A 23,677-nucleotide genomic window follows, 5' to 3' on the forward strand; every position below is an offset into this window, starting at 1 on the left:
ATGGGAGGAACGGGACAAAAAGTCAAGGGGAGCAGGTGGGAAGTAGAAAAAGCAATGAAGAGGCTTTCATCCTTGTACGGATACTTGAGGCGGATCCTTCTTGATGACCCAGACCCTTCTGGGTGACCTGGACCAGGACCCTTCAAAGACCGTCCAGGGTGTGATCCAATAGTAGCATAAGTATTTCGAGTGAGACCAAAAATTCAATATTTCCTCCAAGGACATTCGAGTCCATGGCTGGGACTATGACAAGGAATACACAAAACGTAAAGATTGGATGGCACGGAATTGGAGTGTAAAAGGCAAATACTCCTGCCGCTACAGACTATCTTAGTATTGATCTACACTCATGTCTGGGATGCCAATCCTGGTGTGAGGCTTTACATCGGCTGGGACGTGCCGGGGGAGGGGGGTGAGTGGGGTTTATCTGACTCGGGCATGACTTGAATCCAACGGTTATTGGTCAGTTCAAGCTTGCACCCTCTGTTTTGGAAGCGAGTTCGTTAGTGCTCTTCATGTTGGACAGTGTCTTCTGCAGCAGCTGAAACAGGGATCGCAGTCGGGTTGTCAGCAAGTTGGACAGAACCAATAGCACACCACTTTCTGATGGCTTTCAATCTTTCTTTCTGTTGGTTCCAAGAGACATGGATAGCTATACGAGATCGAATGCTGGCATTTCTTCACAGTGCTATCAAGAATCATCAAAAGTCAAACAGTATATACACGTTTTCATTTGTTGAAATTGCTGCCATCATGTAAACTCTACTATACTGATTCTGATATTACAGTCCACCAGCTAAAAACTGCCATCACTGCTTGTAATTATCCTCGACCCCTGCAAGTCGCACTTGACTCGAGTTTGACAAGGAAGCCATCTCAATTGAGCTGATATCGATCTCCGTGTGCTTCCTAATCCCAGCATGTCCCTCCAACTGGCCCTCATTTGTCGATTCAATCTGACTCCATTGAGATCGTTGGCGCGATCGTTCGAAAAGATTCGTACCCGTTCTCGCTGTTGACTTTGGTTGAGATTTGGACTCGTGACTTGCACTGTAGCTGCGTGTGAAGGCGTTCTGGAAGGCTTTCCATGGTATGAATCTAATGATGGGTCGGAGTGAGGGGAGACAGACGCTGATAACGCCGCAACAATTTTCGACAATGGTCCATAGAACTGAGTTGTCGACTGTCCAATTGACGGCAAAGGTTCCAAAGTCGACTTTGGTAATTAATTCTAGTCGAATGATGGACGTGATGACAACACTTGCGACAAAGTCAGTCGGCAGCAATGATCTGTAGATGAAGGGGACTCACAAGCCACCGAGTATAAAAAACAGAATAACGAAACATTTTTGTGTGAGTGTAATCTTGAGTTGTAATACTTGCGGAATCGGTAGAACAACCAGAACCAAATCGGCCACAATATTCGGAATCGAAGTGCCAAAGAAAAACCCATTCAAGTCGACGCATTTTACATCGGGTTGTTGTTTCGCGATCGGATCCCAGTTTGCGTGTACTGGGACGCATTGAAGAGCAGAGACAATAAACTGTTCTTTAATCAGCTATAACATATAAAAATGGCGACAAAAGAGTGAACACTGACCGCGGAAGTAAACCAGAGAAGAATGCACATTCCAATATAGTAGATAGACCTTCGGATGTAGGTTGATGACGCAAAGACTCTCCAGTAGAACATTAGAATAGAAAACTTGAGACTGATTTGATTGCAATAATAGAACATCTCGGCGACGTATGCTCCTTTGGCGTTATGGCTCAAGAGTTCATTTGTGATGGGCTCTTCGCCACTAAGGAGACCAAGGCTGGGGAGGCATGACAACACACAGGCGCAGAACCCTCCCGTCATGAACTGAAAAGAAAGACGTATCAGTTCGCGAACCTCGACTGGGATAGCATGCGAAAAACTTACCAGACCAGTTAGCGATAACCAGTCATCCCACCAGAAGGGACTTTTTGCCAAGACACGACTGAAAAATCGTAGAGAAACGGTCAACATAGCCAAAGGGAAGCATATTGAAAAGACAAGGATTGTTCGGTTCCGATAGCCTTTTGTCATGAACTCGACGTCTGATAACTCGAGTTGGCTAGACATTTTGACATGTAAAGATTAGTAAAGCTTGTATCGCATTGAGGCCAGGACTCGGAATCCAAGGGAGTTTAACTAATTAACGGGAATTAGCATTTTTATCTACGCTTGCAAAAGAAAAGGAGGAGATATCGTCTCTCGTTGGGCTGACATGGATGGACTATTACACTGTGCAAAATGTCTGTTAAAAAGGCAAGTGTCTGAGATGATGAACCTTAAAATGTGACCCGCTTGGACATTCTGTGGCGGGGCTTCATCCTATTGGGTCATTGCTTCAAGGATGCGACTCACTAACCCCCCTTGATGAAACTGGGAGCTGAGGTATCCTGCATCTGAACCCTTGGAGGCTGATCTTGTATTCCGTAGAGGGAAGCCGGTTGCTTTATTTGCTTTTTTGCATAAAGGCTCGATCCCCTCACCTTTCATAATATCCACCATAGTCACAACGACCCTGTCCAGTTCGCCCGTCCTCTGGGAGGGTTAGAACTTTAACAGAGTTGATGAAGGTAGGGATAATGCCAACGGATTGCATTCTGACGAACTCATTATGAGCATGCTCTGCGGAAAAGAATTTTTAGGCCTTCTCGTAGATGCTATGATACGCCGCACCATATCTACTTCTCTATTAAGCTTTACCCTTTTAAATAACGTACATGATAAGCATGCGAAACAAAAATCCCTCATATACATTACTTTCTATCTAATCATTCAATTTACGACCACATGATATGCCACAGTCTAGTCAAGAGGCTAAAATCATTCTTGCACTTTAGGCCTACCAGGCAGACCCTAAATTAAGTCTGCGACGAGCCGCAAAGATATGTGATATCCACTTTGAAACCCTCCATCACCGATCAATCGGCCGTCAAGCGCGTTGCGATTGGGTTCCAAAACAGCGGAAACTAAGTGATCTAGAGGAACAGATTATGTTTCAATATATTCTTGACCTAGATTCACTAGGATTTTCTTCCCGGCATCGCGATGTTGGGGAAATGGCGAATCGACTGCTTGCTGATCGTGACGCATCACCAGTTGGCAAGCGCTGGGCTACCAATTTTATTAAGCGGCAACCAGAGCTCAAGACGCGTTTTCAGAGGAAATATGACTATCAGAGGGCCAAATGCGAAGATCCAATCACTATTCGTAATTTGTTCAGGCTCGTAGAGGACATAAGTGCGAAATATGGCATCCGATCAGATGATATCTGGAACTTTGACGAGACCGGCTTTATGATGGGCATGATATCAAGCGGTATAGTCATTACCAGCTCGGAAAGGCGTGGAAGCCCGAAATTAGTCCAGCCTGGAAACCGGGAATGGGTTACAGTGACTCAAGCGATCAATGCGGAAGGCAGGGTCATCAATCCATTTATCGTGGTTGCAGGCCAATATTACCTTGCCAATTAGTACCAAGAGAGCAACCTCCCGGGCACTTGGGCTATCGCCACGACCTAAAACGGCTTGACAGATAATGAGATAGGCCTCGACTGGCTAAAGCACTTTGATCGATGTACATCCGACCGATCAGTTGGTGCCTATCGTCTTCTGATCCTTGATGGCCATGAAAGTCATCAGTCCGCCGATTTCCAGATATATTGTGAGGAGAATAATATCATCACGCTCTGTATGCCACCTTGTTCTTCCCACCTCCTTCAGCCCCTTGATGTTGGGTGCTTTGGGCTGCTAAAAAAGGCATATGGTCGAGAAATAGAGCATTTGATCAGAAGGTCTATAACCCATATTTCCAAGACCGAGTTCTACCCGGCCTTTTATGCTGCTTTTCAAGCTGCTATAACTAAAGAAAACATTAAGGGAGGTTTTAAAAGAAGTCTGAATAAGTGGGGGAGATGCACTAGGTGCAGGGTTCAGCAACCTACTTGACACTATTATGACGTACCTCAAATCTCGCAGCCTTCGACGCCGGGGATCTCCTCAATTGATGTGGACAAGATGCGTTTTTCCTTGTCTGAGATGGTACAAAACTATGAAACTGGTTTCTGTGGACAGTGCAATAGCATCGTATTTGTGGCATGAAACATATTGTCTTTCTCGGCACTATCTGCGGTATTGTTTGAAGCGGAAGACATCGCTTTGCTGACAGAGGCACATATTGATGACTTATTTACGTCTTCTGGCCCCTACTGGTATCTTACGCAGCCATTTTGACATTATATTCAGTCACCGTTCTTCCTCTATTAAGGATTTGGGTTGCAGCATAAGGCTGCGAACCGATTATCTCAACTGCCTGGCCTAAAATATCTCACGCAAGAGTGCGAAATCAGATTCGTATCAGCGATCATATTGCATACTCCGTGCAATGGCCGAGGTAACAGTTCAGGATGACCTGCTGCAGTGGCGCTAAGACAAATCCACCAAACCTTCAGCTTCAGAGGAAACAGACCAGGACCGCCTGGCGTCGCAGAATACTGCCCTGAATGCCAAAAAAAGTTTCGACTGCAACGGGAATGTGCAAACCTCGAGGCACTCATTGCGGTACATACACCGGGAAGGGAATGTCGTTTGAACCACCAGCACCGGCGTTCTAACGCACCAGAATCAGCAACGGCAATAAAAGACCATAATGATAAGAGGGGGGTTGGATATTCGTCAAGATGAAGTTTACGAAAAATGGCGAGGGTGATCGTGGGTCTTACTGAGGTGCGATAATTTCGCTCATAGTCTGTTCCATTCTCTCGAGCCCCCCCACCAGTACCCATTGTAAATCTAGAAAGCATATTTGAGGAAAGTAAAACTGCATCTATTCCCTTAGTTCATAAATAGCCCTGCACTTGCCTTATAAGTTAATTTCAGATATTCCCGGTGCGAGTTTCACGTTATTCCACGCTTGCTTTCGGCTCCGGTCTTCTGTCTGGGTTGAGGAGGAACCACGGAGTATATCGAGAAGTTGGAGGAGCCTTGGTGGCTACCAGACCAGTATTCCTTAGATCTTTGTCTTTGTCCGGTTCTTCGGCGTGTATATCTGCTTCAACTCGGAATTTGCAATCATAGCCGTCGTCAACCGGACCCCAGGTTTAAACAGCTAGCCAAGTCCCATTAACTATATGATTGAATTAAACATTACCATAGGGTTTCCCCTTTTGAGTAGATCTTGAAGGTTAATAAGAATGCTAAGAATTTTATAAAATTTAGCTGAGAATACGGCATTAGTTATATGTCCTGACTAATAAACTTCCAAAGTGTGAAGTAAATGTACAAAGAAAGTCAAACACGATATAAGTTGAGAAGATACTACAAAAAGCTTTTCCCCCCGGCTATATATCTCAGATAGAAGTATAAAAGTGAAAGGTTCTGCACAATAGCACAGAAAGCCGAGACTAATTATGGTCTGCCGCCTCTTGGAAACTCGAAGACCTTTCGTAAAAAATATTAGGCTTCCGCACGGTATACTCGATGCGATGTATGTCTGTCTTAAATCTCACGTTTTGACTAGGCAGAGGCGATGTACGCTTAACCCTGACTCAAATGCTTCAGACTTTACCCGAATTAAGGATGTCCAGACAAGATGACAGAGAACAACCACCTTATCTAGTCGAAGTCCTGAGTTGTAACATCTCCTTCCAGTCCTTCTACTTAACCTAGCCATCCTTACATCCAGATATCACGCCCAAAATTGAGCTACCAGATTCCTCACCAACCGTCAACTTCGCTAACCGACGTATCCAATTATCATGCGGCTGCCGGTCCGGATCGTTCGCTATATGTATGATGCCTGGCGGACAATGGCTCTCCATACGTAACTTGCGCTCTTCAGTCGCTTCCGGCCCTTCTTGCCGAATAGTTATGAAACCCTGCAGTACGTTTGAGTCGCTAGGCGTCATGCGACTGAGGACTTCTTCGAGTACTCTTTTCGGCAAGTAATAGCCCCTCCCCTGATCGCTGAGACCTTTCTGCGCGATGAATAGTGTGGCCTTGGCGGCTCGGGGATCTGTATTCCCCACATCCATACTAGACACTTCTGGCTTGGAGGAATCTCGGGCCGTGAGAAAATCGACCTTGGTAAGAACCAGCAAGGCAAGCATGGCGGGGAACTGGGCCAGAATCATGTTGCCGTATTCGAAGCTATGGCGGAGATAGTGGACGCGCAGAATGGTCTCAAAGTAGGCTCTGTACTTGGCAAGAGATTTCTGGAGCTCGTCTTGATCAAGCAGAAGTGACGGCGAGCCGCTATTCCCATATGATGTTAGGATTTCGTAAAGTTGGATAAGGGCATAGTAGTAATGGAGGCTTTGGTTGATCATCAGTCTACTCTATTCTTGGTGCAGTGGCGGAACAAGGGTGTATCACTGCCCCATACAAGACGAACGATATACTTACTGTAATTTGAGTTGCGATGGAAAGACGATATGTGACGCTAACAACGGGTCTGGCAATGTGCGGTACCATGCTTCTAGCTTCTCTACTGTTTCAATGATTCTTCCTGCCCCGCTTCGAACTGCTTGATTGTCGATTTCATTCGTTGAAGCTTGAAGCATGGCCGCGTTGAGGATGAGGCTGAATTCGACCCTGGCCTTGAAAGTATAACGGTACTGCATTGGCACTAATACAGAAGTCGAGGGATACTTGAGCCAACTTTCGCCATACCAGTCGGGATTGAGGTCCGGATCGGGCAACGGACTTTGGGGCGGAGTTCGCAACAGCGGTGTTGTCTGGAACTGAAGACTTAGCGTACTACATTTAATTAGCGAACTGAAGCACCGCATTGGAAATATTAGGGTTTATGTTTCATACCACTGCCAATGAAAGAGTGACCAAGCCGTAAGATTGTAGGAGTGGCGTAATTTCTTGTGCATTATATATGTTGTTGGCTCGAACAGCCCCAACTCATGAGCAATATCGATAGCCTGGACTAGATACGCTGACGACAGTTTATCTATGCCGAACATGTTTACAATGGTATTGATGATGATAGCAGCTTGTAGAGTCGTCAAGCTTCTCTCGCGGGATTCTTCGACAGCCCATAGCCTTTTGGCCTCGGCAAGAAATTTATAACCCAGGCTATTCGGGTTCCAAAACTCCGCTGGTTGTGAGAGGTAATTTTGGCAATGCTAGCAAAGAGAACGGTAAGTACAAATTTCAAGAGGAGCCAGGAGATCTGCAGACTCTCAAGATTCATAACGACTTACACATCCGACCGCTAGGATGGCGTTGACAAGAAGTGGAGAACAAAAGGTGCCAGATCCAGCCAGCATACCGTCCAGGAAGTAATCCTTATGAAAAAAGGTGAACCAATCTTATTCGTAAAGAAAGTAGGCACGTATGAATGTTCTCATCATGTCATCGTCAGCGTTAACGGTAGTCCACTTGGAAGGAATAATCTCATCCATCCTAGGGTCAACAATAAAGGCTGCGTGAACCGGCCTCAAGTACTGGGCTTTATACTTCTGTTCGGATTCCGACAGCGGCGGGACACTGACGTTGCCGGACTCATCATTCTCATTCCACTCGTAAATCAAGGAGTGAATGAAAGGGTTTGTCGGAGTTTGCAAGTATGAGGGCATCAGGCGTGAGTAAAGAAACTGATAGCGATATCTGGTTTCGGGCTCCAGCTGAACTTGATGAAGGAGATCTGCTGTGCTGAGTTGATGCGCCATAGTCTCGGCATCGGTACCGGCTCGAATGCGACGGAAAATCTCGTGGGCTTCAGCCTCTGGCCGAGTCTGTATAGCTCGATAGACAATAGCAGCAGGATGCGACACTTGAAGCGCTTCTAACCTCTGCCTATAATTACCTTCAGGTGTTTGCCGGTAAACACAATCGATGTGCTTTGCTCGACACTGAGAACATGTCGGCCGAGCACCGTTGCACTATGCAAACCATTCAGCCCACGTTTGAATGAACCTTCAAGCGAAGGGCTACTTCCCGAGGTTAGGGCTTAAAGAGACTGGGTTTAGTAGTGACGTACCTTGATCTTCCGTTGTCGACAGGATTCGCAGGCTAAAGATGTAGGAGCTCCTCTTCGTACTAGGGGAGCTGTTCGATACTCGGCATGGGTCACTACGGGATGAGGGTGCAGAGCTGGTAGTAAAGGTCGAAGATTAGTCCCCTGACTTGATTTGCGTGTTAATGAGGTCGAAGGATCTGAGAAATTGGAAGGTCCGTTTCGCATCATGCGTCCGGAACGACGGTTGCGGCGTTGGCATATATGCAAAGCTACGGCCTCCAGCTATTTAACTGAATGATAACCTAGTCTCCTAGATAAACCTTTCAAGGAAACTTACAGGTAAAGCCAACGTGTAATTTGCTTATGATGTCCCTTATGATCAGGTAAGAGCCGCCCCTTGCAGCAGTTGTTTCCTTAACAAGAATGATGTCATGGTGGTCAAAGGATGATCCTCACATGCCGCAATCTTGCGTACGTTTTCTCCGCTATTGATTGGATGGACCACATTGACGTATCATATCTGCCTCTGGTCAGCCCGTTGCGCCGCAGCAAAGCCGAGGGAAATATGGGCAATCCCATCTATGACTGCCTGGGTCTTACGTCACTGATACACCCAAATTCTTACATAATCCGGGGAGAGACTGAAGAAGCTCCATAAGGTTAAAGCTTACCAGATCAGACGATCTAGAAACGTACACGACAGGCCTAGACAAGGGATTCCTGCAACGGGGAACAAATAAACACACACCATAACCGTGACATTATCTCCCCGTAGCTTGTTCCCAGTTAAGTTTTATAATCGTATGGCATCCTGGAATCCTGGGTTAGGGGTTGTTTCTTTGGATTATTTCCTGGCGACCCTATTAGCGCATTCTTGCTGAGATCTGAATGAGATGGAGAGGATGAGTCTCCCACGTTTGCAGTCGCTTGGTGGCTGCCTGTCAAAACCCCTGAGCCGTGCCACCAGGATCTTTGCGGACGCCTCTGCTGTCCCCCTTCGAGGGTTAGGCTGGCCGTCTCCTCACCTGGTCGTTGGCCCATCAACACAGCCTTACTGCTCTGACACCCTGGACCATGCCTAGGACCTACAAGCCTTTGAAGAGCCTGAAATGGGGGCTGGAGGCATGCAACCACAACCCGCAGGCTCGGATAGTCACAACATCTTGCTGATATGGTATCGATAGAAGAGACGTCAGACCTGGCCTCCCTTGCAAGATCTTGATGATGGGTGGGAAAATGCCACCCTTACGACACATTTGGAATACTACTAGATGTCTAGGATTTATAAGGAAGGAATGATCCAGGCGACAGTTCAGTACGCACGAAAATCTCTGTTGACAAAGTCTCCCAGCGCCGCTGGGCCAGCGGGGAGTAAGCAGAAGAGTATCTACGTAATACTTGCTAAAAAGCCCAAGAAAAAGGCCATTTCCTCAGATTATTTTCCAGATCCCCAAGATTGAATAGATGCTTCCCGATGCCACTCGTCCTGACATCCTCCTAATTGTTCAACCATTGTAATGATAAAATATGCGTCATCTTGTTAATTCGTATCCTTCATCAAAGATCGTCGTCGTGTCTGTAAATCGCATAACTACTGTTTTCTCCAGTATTTCGTCCAATTGAAGTAATGCTCATGTTATCAGGGCTGCTGGCATTGCTTTTAGTCTCCTAGGTCTTGGATATAGCGATGGGCTTCGTTAGCGATGTACTCCTGGATAAGGGCGCAGTCGCAGTCGGTGTGCTGAAGGAGCTTCATCTTGAGGTTATAAACCTGAAGAGTTAGGTCTGTCGCACAGGTTAACAAGTCGCGGTTAATCTGCTCCATATCCTTTTCGGCAGACTTGAGTTTTCTCTCATCTTCTTGCTTCCTGATGCGGAATTTATTGGACGCAATTCGATTCCTCTCCTGGACTTTTCTGGTGTTGGCGTTATTTTTAAAATGCGGAGACGAAAGATTTGTCACTGCAGCGTCGTTGGTACTGCCACGCTTTTTTGTATTCTCGTGAACTTCTGCTGCTGCTTTTTCTTTTGCTTTTGTCTTCTTGGTGGAATCGCGTCCCGATGATTTTGTCGGATCGCGCTCGGCGTGGTTCGGTTTTCGTTTCTGATCGTCCGATTGCGTTGAAGAAGAGCGTCGTCGACCGTCCGAGTTGCTAGGGGATCTTTCAGGGCTAGTTAACTCGCGAGTTCGTGGTGGTGTGGGATACTGCTGGGAGAAGATAGAGCCGGTCAAGTTGGTTGAGGCAGGAGCATATCCGTAGTTGAGAATGAAATCATCGACATCGTATTCGTGCTGGGCGTTGCTGCCAACGGCTTCAGACGGCCCTGGGAATTTGGGCTGGTCAGCGGCCCAACATTGCTCCCGCGCAGGATGAGACACGGTGCCGAAGTTGTGAACCGCCGACGGTTCGCACAGAGATTCCATCGGTGGAGCGGCGCTCTGAGCCATGGCGAAGGCTAGGAGTATGTCTGTTTAGGGACTTAGTGTAAGCACGGAACGGTCACGAAGGGGTTAGCGTTGGACCAAGGGAGGGCCGTACCCATTGCACTAAAATATACGAATTGGTCCCGATGTGACTTGATGATGCCTTAAGGACTGAGTTGAGTAGAGATATTGATGAAAGATGATCGCCTTGAAATAAGGGAAGAAGCGAAGGAGACTCTAGACGATCGTGATGGAAATAAGAAGGAAAGAAGCAATGGCAAAGTGACGATTGTGACGTGACCAGCAAGCTACTTGCCATTTTGAAAAGAACGTTGATAAAAGGAGCATGGGGGGAAGGGCAGGGGGGGGAATCGGCCGGAGGAGATTGACCGGATAAGCCTTGATTGAGTCTGAGTGAGTCGCTATAGAGTAGATCATCAGGGCCAGAGCCAGACACAAGACATGCCAGAGGAACTTCCTGGCTGGGCAACAGGTCATACAGGTATACGACTTCTAGTAGGAGAGGTGATATCAAGCGCTGTAACGCATAGAGTATACCAGGGTACTGTGTCCTGAAACTCTGCTATCTATCCGCACCACGCCGCATACCACAATCTAATCTCGATCAATTGAGTACGAGGGATGGGGGGCATAAGCAGAGAGCTCAATCTGAGCTGTAAGCGGAAGCCGGCATAAAGAAAATCAAGTGAAACTTCAAGAGTAGTGACACGCAAATTCGAATGCGAATGACGCCTGAAGCGAGCTACCTGGTTACGAGACGACTGAGGTTATCTCCACGGACCCAGCGTTGGCGACAAGCGAAGGTCAATTGTAGGCACTTGACACGGATAAAGGAGAAAAATGAGAGGAGTTGAGATCAGGAAGCGGGCAATGGCGGGTTGGTTGCTTCAGGGTTCAACAAGGCTGTTATTGGGCAGGCCCACAGTAAAGAGCCAAGAGCGATTGGACAGTAAGTGGGCCTTGCCTGGAGAAGCTCCAATGAATTAATGATTTACAGACTGGACTCCGTCGCCTTTGATTCGTAGGATGCATCCGGTGGCTGCGGTGAGATTGACTAACAGCAAGTCGATGTATTGGGAAAAAGGACTGGCGGAACATATTAATGAGGCAATCAGTACGCTGCCCCCAGCGTAAAACCAGAGGTCGCCTCCTGCCCGAAGCTATATAACTTGTTAGGTAAGGATTGCTAATTGGAAGTTGGGGGATTGCAACGTGACCCTACACGATTGGTAGTCTAGAACGACACTCGAAAAAGCTCTGCGGACATATTAGAGGATAAAAAGGGCACGATCTCGATTTTGAGTAAATGTCACATGCCTGTCTTTTGACACATGGCTTGCGACGCCCGATCCTTCATACCTAATTCACCGGCCAAGGAATGGGATGACCCAGCGTCCCTATTGGTGTTTCCCAAAGTTCTGTCCTATCAGAGGCCTCGGCGCAGGTCTCCGGTCAGGGGCCAAAGTTTTGCGGCAACACATTGCGGGGTCGCTCACTTTGACTTTAACTAGCATATTACTCGCCACGGCTTGTGGCCTTGAAAGAGATTGTCTCCTGAAATTTGAGATATTTGCAGAATATCAAGCATGCCAGCATACTTTGCGTCTAATGCGCCTTGACAACACGTAGAATGCGTCCATCCGCGGGAGACTAGAGCTGGCACCTCAACCGTTTCCTCGCAACTCGTGCAGCCTGCAGCCTGATCATTTGCTTTGCCTTCCCGAGTATGAAAGCTCTGCATAGACTTGTTGATAGTCCCGACGTTGAGCCAGGTTCGTTCTGCTTCACCATAAGCGGCCCAGGTTCGTTCATGATCGAGGGGAGGCTTGGTGTCTTAAGATTGAGAAAGCCTTGTTGCATAAGACCTTGGTGTAGAGGTACTTTGTTCTTATCCCACGTCAAATAACTCGCGGCTGGTGAAAGATACCTTTGCATGTGGGTAGATGCCTGCCAAGGTATAACTTTTCGTCTTACAGCGCCCCCTCTGTCGATCATGATGCTTTGCTGTCCGACTCATTCAAGAAGGCGTAAGGAGACAGGCCGACCAGGTGTTGCGATCGCAGAAAGTGCATATCGTCTGCTGATTTTGCGATCCGCGTCCTGGCTGCTCGAGGGCATCAGATTTAATCGAGTGCCGCCCGACTGTTAGCCTCCAGAATTCGTAATTAATACCAACCACCTTGAATAGAGCCATCATCCACATGAACCAACCACACTCCGCCTGGGATGTGTGACAGTCTCAAGGGGGCTGGATGGAGCCATGGGATGCATCTTCTTCTTGGTCCCATCCGGTACTTCCTTACTAGGCCGCATTCATGTCTTTGTCCGCTGATCACATTACGTGACGCCCTGTCTTGATCCCGTCTACCTTCCTGGAGGATTTCCGCCAAAAGGTCTCGCTGGTTCATGTTTCTCAACATCTCGCTCAGCTCTACCATCAGACCCCGAATAATCTCCTCCCCAAGCTGAGATGCCCAGGCTTATCGATCAATCTCGGAAGGGATGGTATGGTAGGCGTAATTCTTCATCACATCATCCTCAGCTGATCGCCGAAAGAGCTGTCTGTACCAAGGCTCATTTGTAACCCTCAGCAGGCCCACCCAAGCTGCAGCCACTTTCCCGCTCATCTCCGCTAACCGGTCCCTTTCGACGCTCATCCCAGGCATGAACCACCCGCTCCCCTCGCGTAAAGCCTTTCATGACTGCATAATCTCGCCCAGTCCCCCTCCCCTCCAAGGGCTTGGCATAATCTTAAATGACCACCCCCTCTCCCCCAGAAACAAAGAAAAGAGGTCGTGAGTGGGCCTTGTTTCCGCGGTCGTTGAAGTTTAATAACTCATTGAATTCATGGCTAAGACAGAGATGTCGATGTCACGAATGAATTAAGTCCTGTACCTTGAGGATAGGGCTGCAAAAATAAGTCAGCCAGATGGAGTGGGTACGCTTTCTCAAGTGTAAAAAATCCAACAGGGAGCGTCCATGGTGTCAGGCCAAATAAAACTCCCGGACCCTAGGCTTTCTGCTAATCTGATCAACGCCCAACATTGGCGAAGGACTGGTCACGCTCGCCACAATACCACCCTCAGATGTTTTGAAAGCCTTTTGCTCAAATATTGCTACCCGTTGGAATGCCAAGTTGGCTCGCCCTACACGAGTCAACGGGTAGATATAGAAGGTAAATTGTTAGTTTAGTTCAGATTTAGGCCCTAATCTCATTTGACTGATCTGACGGCAGCCCTGCGAAACTCATCCAAGACTGTATACGTCGTTTCAGCTACGAAGTTGTAAATCGCGTGTCTTAACCCTCCAGATGAAATTGTACAACCCGTCGTACCTCGGGAAATGTTTCTACACCGATGGATGAGGCCCAAACTTGACTGACCAAAGTTGCATAATCTGCCCACGGCAGCATGAACCAAAAATAGCCATGGAAATCATCGGAAATGTCATCCGGATTAGCCCAAATATCATTAACAATATCAAAAACATCCATTTGCACATCTATTGGCAAAGGAAGATGTAGCATGTCTTCGCTGTCGGCATCGCCAAGTCGTATATGATATTGACCCTCGAAAAGCTTTACCCCTGCACTCCAATCATTAAGTAATCCAAGTTGCCAGTCAAGGTTTCTTTCTCGGCGAAAATCATCTTCGATAACGTTCCAGGGAATGTCGCATTTTGGAAGACGGCTCCGTAATGCTAGAAACCAGTTTACATCATTCTCCTTGTCAAGATCCAAGATTAAAAAATCATTCTGGGTTCCAACCGAAAACCTGGAGATTGGGAGGTTGTACGATCGGCAAACGAGTTGTAATTCTTTGACCCTCGAGGAATATGATGGGCCAAATTCTGAGGAATAAAAATGAGATAGTGATGTAGACCAATAAGACAGTTCCTCCAGATGTAACGCATTCCCGATGTGCTTCGGACAGAGAATTACAGTTTCAAAGACGTTTGAGATATAATCAAAATGACCTTTGATGTCCTGGTGGAGATCGATATAGAGTAAGTCGCGTTTTGGATCAACCCAGCCGTATATGCGGTCCACATATCCAAAGGTACAGACGTCATATCTGCATGAGATAAGGTAAAGTTCTCGATTCCTGATGGTGATTTCCCGGACTTCTTTGCACAAGCACATAAATCCTGGCAAGTCGTGTCGATAGTGAGGGTACTGCCTCCCATTTCCTTCAATTCGGCGCGCATATGGAATGTATACTCGAGGAGAAGATGGAGAGAAAGCCAGGTTCCAAATCTTGCTTCGGATTCCTGCGGGTAGTTTTGCGAAATAGCTGAATTCATAGAGTTGCCTCGCCGTGTTTTGAGACGGCGACGATTGTCGGGCTGAGATATCGGCCGAAATATGAGGAGGCTGACATGCTTTGTCACCTTTGCAGGAGAGTGGTCCGCATCGTGCATTTAACGAAGGAATAATCGTCAGTACTGAAGATTCATCTTCCATTCTGATCCGCCGTCAAATGATGAACGAGAGCATGCAAAATTGCCAGAGTGAATGGGGGGGAAATGGCGGTCAATAAATGAATAAATTCATTCCGCCCGGAAGGCCTTGTATGGCCAAGTGCGCTAGGTTGTTTACGGCGCTTAACTTTATCTTTGTCGGTCAATAGGCGGCCCCAAGCTAAATTGAGTTCGTTACATCAGGGGCAAAAGATTGTGCAAGTTGTAAAGTAATATGTCACGCAGCTCCTAAATGACAAGCTGGATGCGGCTGGACTGTTTGCATTCTTAGCTTAAGCACTGCTGGTTCAGACTGGGTAATATCCACATATCTTCAAGCTTGAAAGTATAACCCGTAGCCGCCATACTCCCTGTCTTTGTGGTGACTATTATTGCACGCCTGCCAGGCTAAGGTGTGTGATGCATAGGATCTGAGCCGTGGAAAACAGGATTAGCAAGTTAACACTAGATAAGACCGTACTCTACTGTGAAGACACGTCTTTTATCCTCGAAACTGGTTCTTTCAAACTCTCGGTACAATGGCGACGTTCTAGACCGCGGTCTACTGGCGAAAGTACTAAAGGTTAGGCCCCTTCCTTGTCTAACCTGACCCACAAGGTAACAATACTCATCCCGACTAGACTGTTTCCGTCCTTCAGTCCGTCACCAGCAACCTCTCCTCACATGTATAAGTCCATCACCTCGGAACTACAACTATCAAGGGAAAAACATAATACATCACAACAGGTGGTTTAATAAAAGCACAGACAGCCAAGAATGAAAGGGTAGAGTTAACTATAGTAGAAAACCCCGGGATTAAGGGCTAAAGTGGACCTTATCTAAGAGATTAATAAAAGGTTTTATTGACAGCCAGAGACCAGTTATTCACCAAGAATCATGACAAATATGCCCGCATTGCTTATTCTCGAACGTTTGCTACGGCTATATTACTGTTACGTAAAAGCCTAGCTGTATAATCCTCGGGAATATAACCAATAATCATTTCGGAGTTGAGGTTTGGAAAATAAGCAAAAAAAACAGAGGGTGCCTAACATCCCCAGTCGCAACTACTCGCCAACTTCATCCCGGCTGCACGCTATATTTCATCTTAGAATCCACACCCCAGTTGTTTTGTACGAAAAAGGTTTGGTATTGGGTATTGGAACAGCTGTGCATCAAGAGCCAGACTGCACAGAATCAGACAGACTCTCAAAGTATAGACGCGGACAAAGACGCGTGGTGCAGCCACGCATTTCTTCAGACCTTCCATCCATCTAACCTTAGACGGAAGGAAGAAAAATCTTCCTGGAAGCACGAAGTTAGTGCCTTAAGAGTTTCCCTGGACCTTAGGGTACCATTTCCGACGAGAATGAACTGTAACATCAATCATGATGAGTTAGCTTTATGCTACTTATTTCCTTCACACTGAAAATGGCTCGTTAATATGATCGTACACTTGCTGTAACCCTAATCTTCAACGGGGATAACATCCGGAGTCTTTGTTAACCCTCAAACTGATAGAGCTCTGTCACCATTAGTAAAAAGCAAAAGTAATGGCCGCCTTTGCCTCCGGACAACTCCGATCCTCTCACGATGACCGCTCGGCGATCATAGTTCACCAATGAATGGTGTTAATTGGCTAATCAAGACCAGGAAGCAACCAATGGCAATATGTTGTCTTTCAGACTAGCCCTGCGCATTACACTTGCAACGTACACGTCAACAATCCAATCCTGAATGGCTTATTCCAACTGTCTCAGGAGGCCAAAGTTTGGCCAGTTATATCACAGCTAGCATGGCGATTCTTGCTAATGTAACTCCAAGCTTGGAAGTAGTTTATAATAACACACTTCGTGGCTTGCCGCTGGTCATATGAAGATCCAGAATTAGGGTATAGGGAGCGGGGTTATACGCATCCCAGAATCTGACAGATCGTCGTGGCTTGGGTCTGCCAGCGACAGTGCTAGGCAAGCTGACCAGAAGATCATGACACGGCACGTCAATGGTATCAGTGTGGGTACACACCAGTTTCAATTGGCGGGGTAATTTAACGAACTAACGAATGTGGCTGAGACTAGTACCTTGTTTACATGTTCCAGGCGGACTGCAGCTGCTAGTGTTGCAGTGCGTAGGGGTGAGAATGGGGAGTGTCGGGATTAAGCGGAGGATAATTGACGCAGAATCTGGCGTCTAGATGTTTGATGTGAATAATCTCTTCGCCATACTTTATGTCGGGTTGACGAAGCGCTTGAGGTATTGCACCGTGATGGCCCACCTCGATATACTCCATCTTGATAACATCCTTATTATATATAGCGCAAATGTTTGAGGAGCTAGTGGCGTTGAAGGGAAGGACCGGAGTGGGCACGCTGGTTGGGATATAGCCGGCACTATATTCGCCTGATGATGATGGGGCCGACATGTTGGAGGGGATAGGATGAGAGATGGTGCTCGCTAAGGATTTGCAGTTGTCAGACAAGGGGATATATTGTTGGCTGTAGTCGTTGAGGCAGCTGTAGTCGCTAGTGAATGGTGTTCCGTGAAGGCAAAGAATAGCATCGTTGCCAGTGCTGAGGTTGCCATTGCAAGCTGTTGATGTTGAGAGCTTGTCGGGAAATGAGAGTCGTCGTAGAGTTAGGCCTGGTCCAGGGGAAGATAACGAGGCCATTGGCGCCCCCATGATCTCCTTGAGTCGAATCAACTCTTTCTCGACTGTCTCATTGCGGCGCAATAGCTCTTGGATGGTCTGGTCACGACCTTGGTTGCTCTTGAGCTCCCCTAGTTCGCGCTCCAGCCGCTCAATGTGCCTTTTGGTGCGGGCGCGATTCGCCCTCTGGGCCTCTCGATCGTTGGCTCTCTTGCGGGCGAGCTGTACGGGAGTAAGGGTAGAAACCCTTCTGGTGCCTGAACAACGCTATATTAGTATGGTAAGGATAGTTTGCCCTGCTTTGCTTAGTTTTATTTCTATTGAATATAGAATACGGAGATCCATAGCATCAGGGCAATAAACAAGACTAATAAACAAATAAAGGAAAAAGGCAACTTACTCTTCCGCTTGGACTTCGCAGGTGCTGTTGATAATGATTGGTCCATGTTAATTGTGTATGAAGAGGCAGAAGGTCGGCTGAAGGTTGGCGGCAGGCGGGTGTTAAATATATTATTTTTTTGTTGTGTCTTTGTGTGTGCGTCTTTGTGGAGCCAAATGTCTCACCGCGTCCTCGAAACAAACACTGGATCAGCACAATGAGACGGTTTCAGCAACCACTGGGAATCACACCTCGCTCTATGGTAGTGGCTCATTGATGGAAAATAATGGCCAGACGGTTTTTTAAAATCAACAACAGCGACAGAGGATCAAGAAGCTTACGAGATCAAACGTTTACTCCTCCCGATGTCTACATCATCATTTTAGTTATGGTGTTTCATGGCTGATCTATCGTAATCTTAGACGACTGGGGTTAAGACTAGCTTAAGGGAGGATCTGCAGGGATCAGGAATGTGGTGCTGGGGTTCCATTCAACTCAGGGACCCAATCTTTGTACGTCGGAATTTTCCGCTAGCTCGCATTGGATGTTGTAGATAAGCGACTAGACCCATGCCGTCTGTACACGAAGGGACGTCCTAACAAGTAATTCAATTCTATTGATTTCATATTGATGCTGCCCAATAGGCATACATTCCGAAACATAAGCCATCTATGCCCCAGGCTCTCCACCTTTACTTCTCATCTCCACCAACTGGCTGGTACGCTAGCCAGGCAAATAACTACTCCGTTCCTGCTTCTGGAGACGATCGGCATCCCCCCTCGTTCTCACTTCTTTCCCATACTCATACATGTTCGTTCTTCAAGGCACCGCGCCCGATACTCCGACCGGATCCTCACGGCTGTTTTCATCATCCATCGCCGCCATACCACTCACTATCCGAGTTGAACGCCTAGGTGGTACATGAACGTTTCAGCTGTCTATCGCAGCAGCTTGGGCGACCTCTGAGCGGGACCATTGACTGGGCAAATTGCAAAGAAGCATTCTACGAGACTCTATTCTCCTATTTCTGCTCTGATTCGTCGAGTGCTGGCTTAATCGAGTTCTTGAGAGCGCATTGCAGTTAAACACATCTCTTGGTGCATCACCTCGCGGTGACTCGAGCTCTCTATCTCTGTTACTGGGAAGCCACACTTGAAAGACTACACTAAAAGAGCATGACCTTTTTTCTAGTATCCAATCCTCAATCAAGAAGAACAGATTCGCCCTGCAATCTTAACCGGATATTTCCGAACACTTCATTAGCCTAACGCACCGCCGAAGACTCGACATTAACAATCCCTTTTGTGAAGCAAATTTGCATGTCTGGAAACTCTGCAACTCGGTGTTGCTGGTTGTAGCTCCAATACGTTTTGATGGGCATCTCGGACAAATCGCGACATCACACTGCTTACATCCCCACCTTGATTGATGCCTTCTTTTATTGCTGCTGACTAGCCCCAAAAGCTTCATTGAGCTCCTTGACCTAGGCCTCCCAAGCTGATAACCCTGACAAGCAACGCAATTCCCTTTTTTCCCTCTTTGGACATATGTATGCTGTGCCACGGGCGTAAATTCATCCCCAACCCGAAATCTCCGCCATGGCTGACTTTCCTTATAGAATGCTTTGAATAGCTCGTTATACATGCGCCGGCGCCAATCTTTCTGATTTGTATATCGCTTCCAATGAGGCTGGCCGTGGAGTTGCAAAAGGAAGCTATTCACAAGGACCACATCTAACAGGAAGGCCCAAGCAAGAGCCTGCCAAGCGCCGCGGCGTATAGTATGATCGTAGCCCTGATATGCCCTCCTCTGGTCTCCTCGATCCACATGATTCATCTCATCATTATATACGGCAGCCACGGTAGGGATTGATATGAGCTTGACTGGCTCGTCACCAAAAAATCGCTGTATTGGCCGTGCTGTAGAAGTCGTTGTTGACGGCCGCTTCCTCCACCGCTCACATCTCTCATCGCCCTTAAACACGGTTGATAGGAATAACACAAGGGCTTTATCCTTCCACACGATTTGATTTACCTGTAGTAAGAATAGATAAGTTAGTAAGGAAATCGTAGCTAATAGAGTCAAGGCTTTCTACCTGATTATCTGGGGTAGGGATGACTTTGATCTCGTTGAATTTGAACCTTGATTTCCCTGATCTATCCTTCTTCTTGGCATCAATGAGCTCATTGAAGATGCCACAGTTAGGGCGGGCTGTGCCTGTAGCGCCGTGCCGTGCTGACGGAGAGAGAGAAAGAGGTCTGGCGAGGAGAAGAGATTATCCACAAAGACGTGATATATCGAATTCGGCAGTAGATTTATAAGGGCAATAACGACGCTTTGAGTCGAGTTCAATGCAATCACTTTATCCCCGCCGTCTGTGAGGACGTAGATAACTTCTTCAACCTTATCAGCCTCGCTAGCTTTCCTCTTTCGGCTGACTTTTCCTCTTCTTCCTCCTCGGCCGCCTCTCCCTCTTTGAGAAACCGATTTCTTCCTCTTTGAACGTTCAATGCCAACAGGACCGTGTTCTGCACCGGGCTGGTGCTAAATCCACCGTAAAAAGATACCTAACTGGGCCACAACCCATACCTTGAAGCCTGGATTAATAGGCTCGCCGGGCACATATGTGGCCTCTGAGTTCCTCCCTGTATAGCGGATCATGCCTTCATCTACAGCGAGATGAGAGCCCGGCTCACAGAGCTGCGTTGTGGCATATTGTATGTGCTCAGACCACGGTTGTGCGCATTGAAAGACCTCAGGGAAGCTCTCATCGTCAGTAAATTTGGTATAATCGAAGGGGCGAAGGTGACGATGAAGGAGTTGAAGCCGGTAATATGTCATGAACTTGATGATAGATTGTTCAGGACGTTGCTCCCCCGGCTTAGGAGTCTTCCAATGGTCTTCAATTGCAATTTCCTTATGGATTCCTATATAAATTATGACCCCAAGCCAGATATACACTTCTGCGGCGCATGTAGGCTTCCAGCTTTGCAGCCGTGACCGGCCCTCCAATTCATGGTTCCGGCTATCAATAACGCCCCTTTCCCGCAAGCTGTTGACCCAGCTGTTGGTATATTGAACCCAGCTGTTGACTAGGGAAAGAGGCACAAAGTGTTGGAAGAGGTGCAGCGGCTCTTGGGGCAGCTGGTTGACCTTAAGATCGCACCTTTCCATATTGAACGGTTGGAAATTGAACCCTCGGTCTTCTGCGGGAGGAAAGTCGGGTCGCCGGGTGCTATCATACTCATGCTCCCGGCTGCTGTTATCCTCCCTGATGAAGCTTTGGTCGTCATATGCATTGAAGGCGTTGGTAGGTATTGATTGAGAGCTCATTGATAACTTCAGAATGATTTGTATGATGTTTTTGGTGGGAATGATTGATGATGCATCGTCAGGTTCCCCGCATGTACCTGTCGTGTGACAGGGGTGATATGGGGCGGAATACCTCCTGGAGCCTTAACACAATCGAGGGGATAGTCAACGAATAAGATAGCGAACAATGTGTAGCTTTGCTGTCATCAAGAAGTTACGTTCCATTCATTAATCCGTTAATAACATGAGAAAACTTTAAACTAAACATCACGCTTAACCCCAGCCACCATTATGGTGGCCTTCCGCCATGTTCAATCTCATGTCTGCGAATGACATTGGAGTGGCGTGAGCTGAACTTGGTTGGGTTGTTTCTTGGGTGTACAGTATCCGAGGCTACCGGGTCAAAGGTTCGCCTGAGCTCCATAGCATCAATTCTTGACTTGCTTGCCAATTTTGGCTCAAGCCCGTTGTGTCACTGAAAGTCTGACAGTTTTGATCGCACCGTCTATCGTGAAAAGGGCCGAGTAAGATTAGACGTAACCAAGGTCGTTGGCCTGGACAAACAGTTCCAAATAACGGACACTATACTATGATGCCCCCGCAATTGCTTGTAACGAGGCAAGACCAGTCAAGCAGGCACCATGCAAGCCACTACCACCTTTTTCACCAGCACTGTCTCAATTGACCCAAATTTGAATCTTTCAGACTTGTGAGCTTGATACTGCACCGATATGGGCTACCAGACTGAGTCAGCGCCAAATGAGGGTATCTACAAGCGTATACAGAGTGAATACAGGGAAAGCTTCGTAGATGTAATTACACACTCATGCATCGCTTGAGTTCAGATAGAGACCTAATTTGATCACGATCATGCCACACATCTAACTTCTCGTCGCACCAAGTCGTTGTTGCATGGATAAGTTGCTATCAAACAGCAAAATAATTACTAGGAATAATTACAAGAAATTTTGCAAGTAGCCAAAAATGAAATGATACTAGACTAGCTTTCAAAACACAAGATGCTTGTAACTAACTTCATCAGCCGATTCGTATACTGGCTGACTCGCTTCCAACTCAGACCTTCATAGCATGTCACAACAGAACAACCCCTTTCGACAGTTGCATTCCAAACGAAGAATCGACTCCTTTAATAAAATTAAACGAGATATCGAAACATAAAACGCGTGTTTGAGAACCTGAAGAATGATGCAACGATGAATCTCGATAGAGCTGGATTGCTGTCCTCAAACGTGACACTCATCAACACCAGGTGAGAGTTTCATCAAGATAGGTTAAAAGTGAAAACCTGGGGGTACACAATATGGTGAGCTATTCTGCTTGTTGAAAAGGCATCCAGTCTTTGGAGGGCAAGCGCCGGCAAACTAAAGCAAAACATTAACATATAATCAAGGATCCATAAGGCAACAGAAGACTTACCACCCAGGTGCGGTCAACGTTGCAGACCTGCCAGCCCTTGGTATCTGGTGCGCATGAGTAGGTTCCTGGAGTGCAGCCTTTAGGAGCAGGAGGGGGAGTGGCGGCTCCAAGGGCAACAAAGGCGGCGAGAACAGTATTGACCTTCATGATAATAGTGATTTAGGAAAGGAAGATTATTAAACAATTGGTTGAGTGGCTTGATAGCAAGAGAATTGTTTTTTGACTTGTGATTATGAGACAGACGGGGAATCGAGATGTGCAGATGAAGAGGTTGATTTATACTTGCTCTTTGTGATGCCGAGACTGCGTGTACTCGGGCCGGGCAGTTAGTGACGCTGGTGACAGGAGACCAGCGCTCAGCCTATACGATGCAACAGTGCCTTGTTGATACTAAAAATAGGATACACAAAGTGTTCCAATACTTAAGTCACATGTTCTTACGCCAGGCCGTAGGATTACAGTGGTCAACTGAGACGAATTAGGTATGACGTGGTATCATTTCATATGATATGATGGTGCATTGGTTCTTAGGCTGACAGTGGTGTCATCATCCTGTGACAGTATGTCGTGTGGCAACCCAAAGGCTGTGCCAACGTTCAAGGACAGTCGGCTTGAGTCTTTATGCATCAAGTGGCATGAAGGTTGACCGTGCGCATCGATTAGTTCAATGCTTAAAATATTTACAACTGCATTCACTACCAGAGCCAAAGTGGACGGTCATCTGATGGTGCTGCTTTTCGGTCTAAAGATCAATTACCCCACATAGACTAAATCTTGGACGGATTTCATGGTAGTCTCCTTAGTTTCCCCCAAGCCCCAACAATGTGTCTGTCAAATTCTCCGTCCCCTTGTACACCCGAACGCCACAGTTCCATATTATCCTGTTGTGACGAAGGTAAAACATCAGAACAAACAGAACATGCCACGCGCTCGAACTGCCACGCATCTCACTGCCAAGAGCCTGACATTCGCCTTATTTATAAGGAACAGCATCAA

At 47.0% G+C, this 23,677-nt stretch overlaps 7 protein-coding genes across 7 annotated transcripts; all 7 read right to left on the minus strand.

Annotated features, from left to right (window-relative positions):
- Nucleotides 1–809: 809 nt before the first annotated feature.
- Nucleotides 810–2,107, minus strand: FOXG_22363 (uncharacterized protein; the record flags this gene model as incomplete). The annotated part of the gene is made up of 4 exons (XM_018402771.1): nucleotides 810–1,260; nucleotides 1,312–1,544; nucleotides 1,601–1,864; nucleotides 1,925–2,107. 4 exons carry the CDS (start codon nucleotides 2,105–2,107, stop codon nucleotides 810–812), a joined length of 1,131 nt encoding a protein of 376 aa, XP_018256814.1.
- Nucleotides 2,108–5,696: 3,589 nt separating this feature from the next.
- On the minus strand, nucleotides 5,697–7,310 carry FOXG_16196 (uncharacterized protein; the record flags this gene model as incomplete). The annotated part of the gene is made up of 4 exons (XM_018396276.1): nucleotides 5,697–6,345; nucleotides 6,436–6,789; nucleotides 6,850–7,166; nucleotides 7,245–7,310. 4 exons carry the CDS (start codon nucleotides 7,308–7,310, stop codon nucleotides 5,697–5,699), a joined length of 1,386 nt encoding a protein of 461 aa, XP_018256815.1.
- A 42-nt stretch (nucleotides 7,311–7,352) lies between these two features.
- On the minus strand, nucleotides 7,353–8,227 carry FOXG_22364 (uncharacterized protein; the record flags this gene model as incomplete). Its single annotated transcript, XM_018402772.1, has 2 exons — nucleotides 7,353–7,925; nucleotides 8,024–8,227. 2 exons carry the CDS (start codon nucleotides 8,225–8,227, stop codon nucleotides 7,353–7,355), a joined length of 777 nt encoding a protein of 258 aa, XP_018256816.1.
- Nucleotides 8,228–9,662: 1,435 nt separating this feature from the next.
- FOXG_16197 (uncharacterized protein) lies at nucleotides 9,663–10,451 on the minus strand (the record flags this gene model as incomplete). The annotated part of the gene is made up of 1 exon (XM_018396277.1): nucleotides 9,663–10,451. The coding sequence occupies one exon, from the start codon at nucleotides 10,449–10,451 to the stop codon at nucleotides 9,663–9,665; it is 789 nt and encodes a 262-aa protein (XP_018256817.1).
- Nucleotides 10,452–13,746: 3,295 nt separating this feature from the next.
- FOXG_22365 (uncharacterized protein) lies at nucleotides 13,747–14,910 on the minus strand (the record flags this gene model as incomplete). The annotated part of the gene is made up of 1 exon (XM_018402773.1): nucleotides 13,747–14,910. The coding sequence occupies one exon, from the start codon at nucleotides 14,908–14,910 to the stop codon at nucleotides 13,747–13,749; it is 1,164 nt and encodes a 387-aa protein (XP_018256818.1).
- Nucleotides 14,911–17,019: 2,109 nt separating this feature from the next.
- Nucleotides 17,020–17,999, minus strand: FOXG_16198 (uncharacterized protein; the record flags this gene model as incomplete). The annotated part of the gene is made up of 2 exons (XM_018396278.1): nucleotides 17,020–17,810; nucleotides 17,954–17,999. The coding sequence occupies 2 exons, from the start codon at nucleotides 17,997–17,999 to the stop codon at nucleotides 17,020–17,022; spliced, it is 837 nt and encodes a 278-aa protein (XP_018256819.1).
- Nucleotides 18,000–22,536: 4,537 nt separating this feature from the next.
- FOXG_22366 (uncharacterized protein) lies at nucleotides 22,537–22,828 on the minus strand (the record flags this gene model as incomplete). Its single annotated transcript, XM_018402774.1, has 2 exons — nucleotides 22,537–22,626; nucleotides 22,682–22,828. The coding sequence occupies 2 exons, from the start codon at nucleotides 22,826–22,828 to the stop codon at nucleotides 22,537–22,539; spliced, it is 237 nt and encodes a 78-aa protein (XP_018256820.1).
- Between the last annotated feature and the right edge of the window lie 849 nt (nucleotides 22,829–23,677).

Source organism: Fusarium oxysporum, chromosome 6 (assembly GCF_000149955.1).
Source record: "Fusarium oxysporum f. sp. lycopersici 4287 chromosome 6, whole genome shotgun sequence".
Classification (NCBI taxonomy): Eukaryota; Fungi; Ascomycota; class Sordariomycetes; order Hypocreales; family Nectriaceae; genus Fusarium; species Fusarium oxysporum.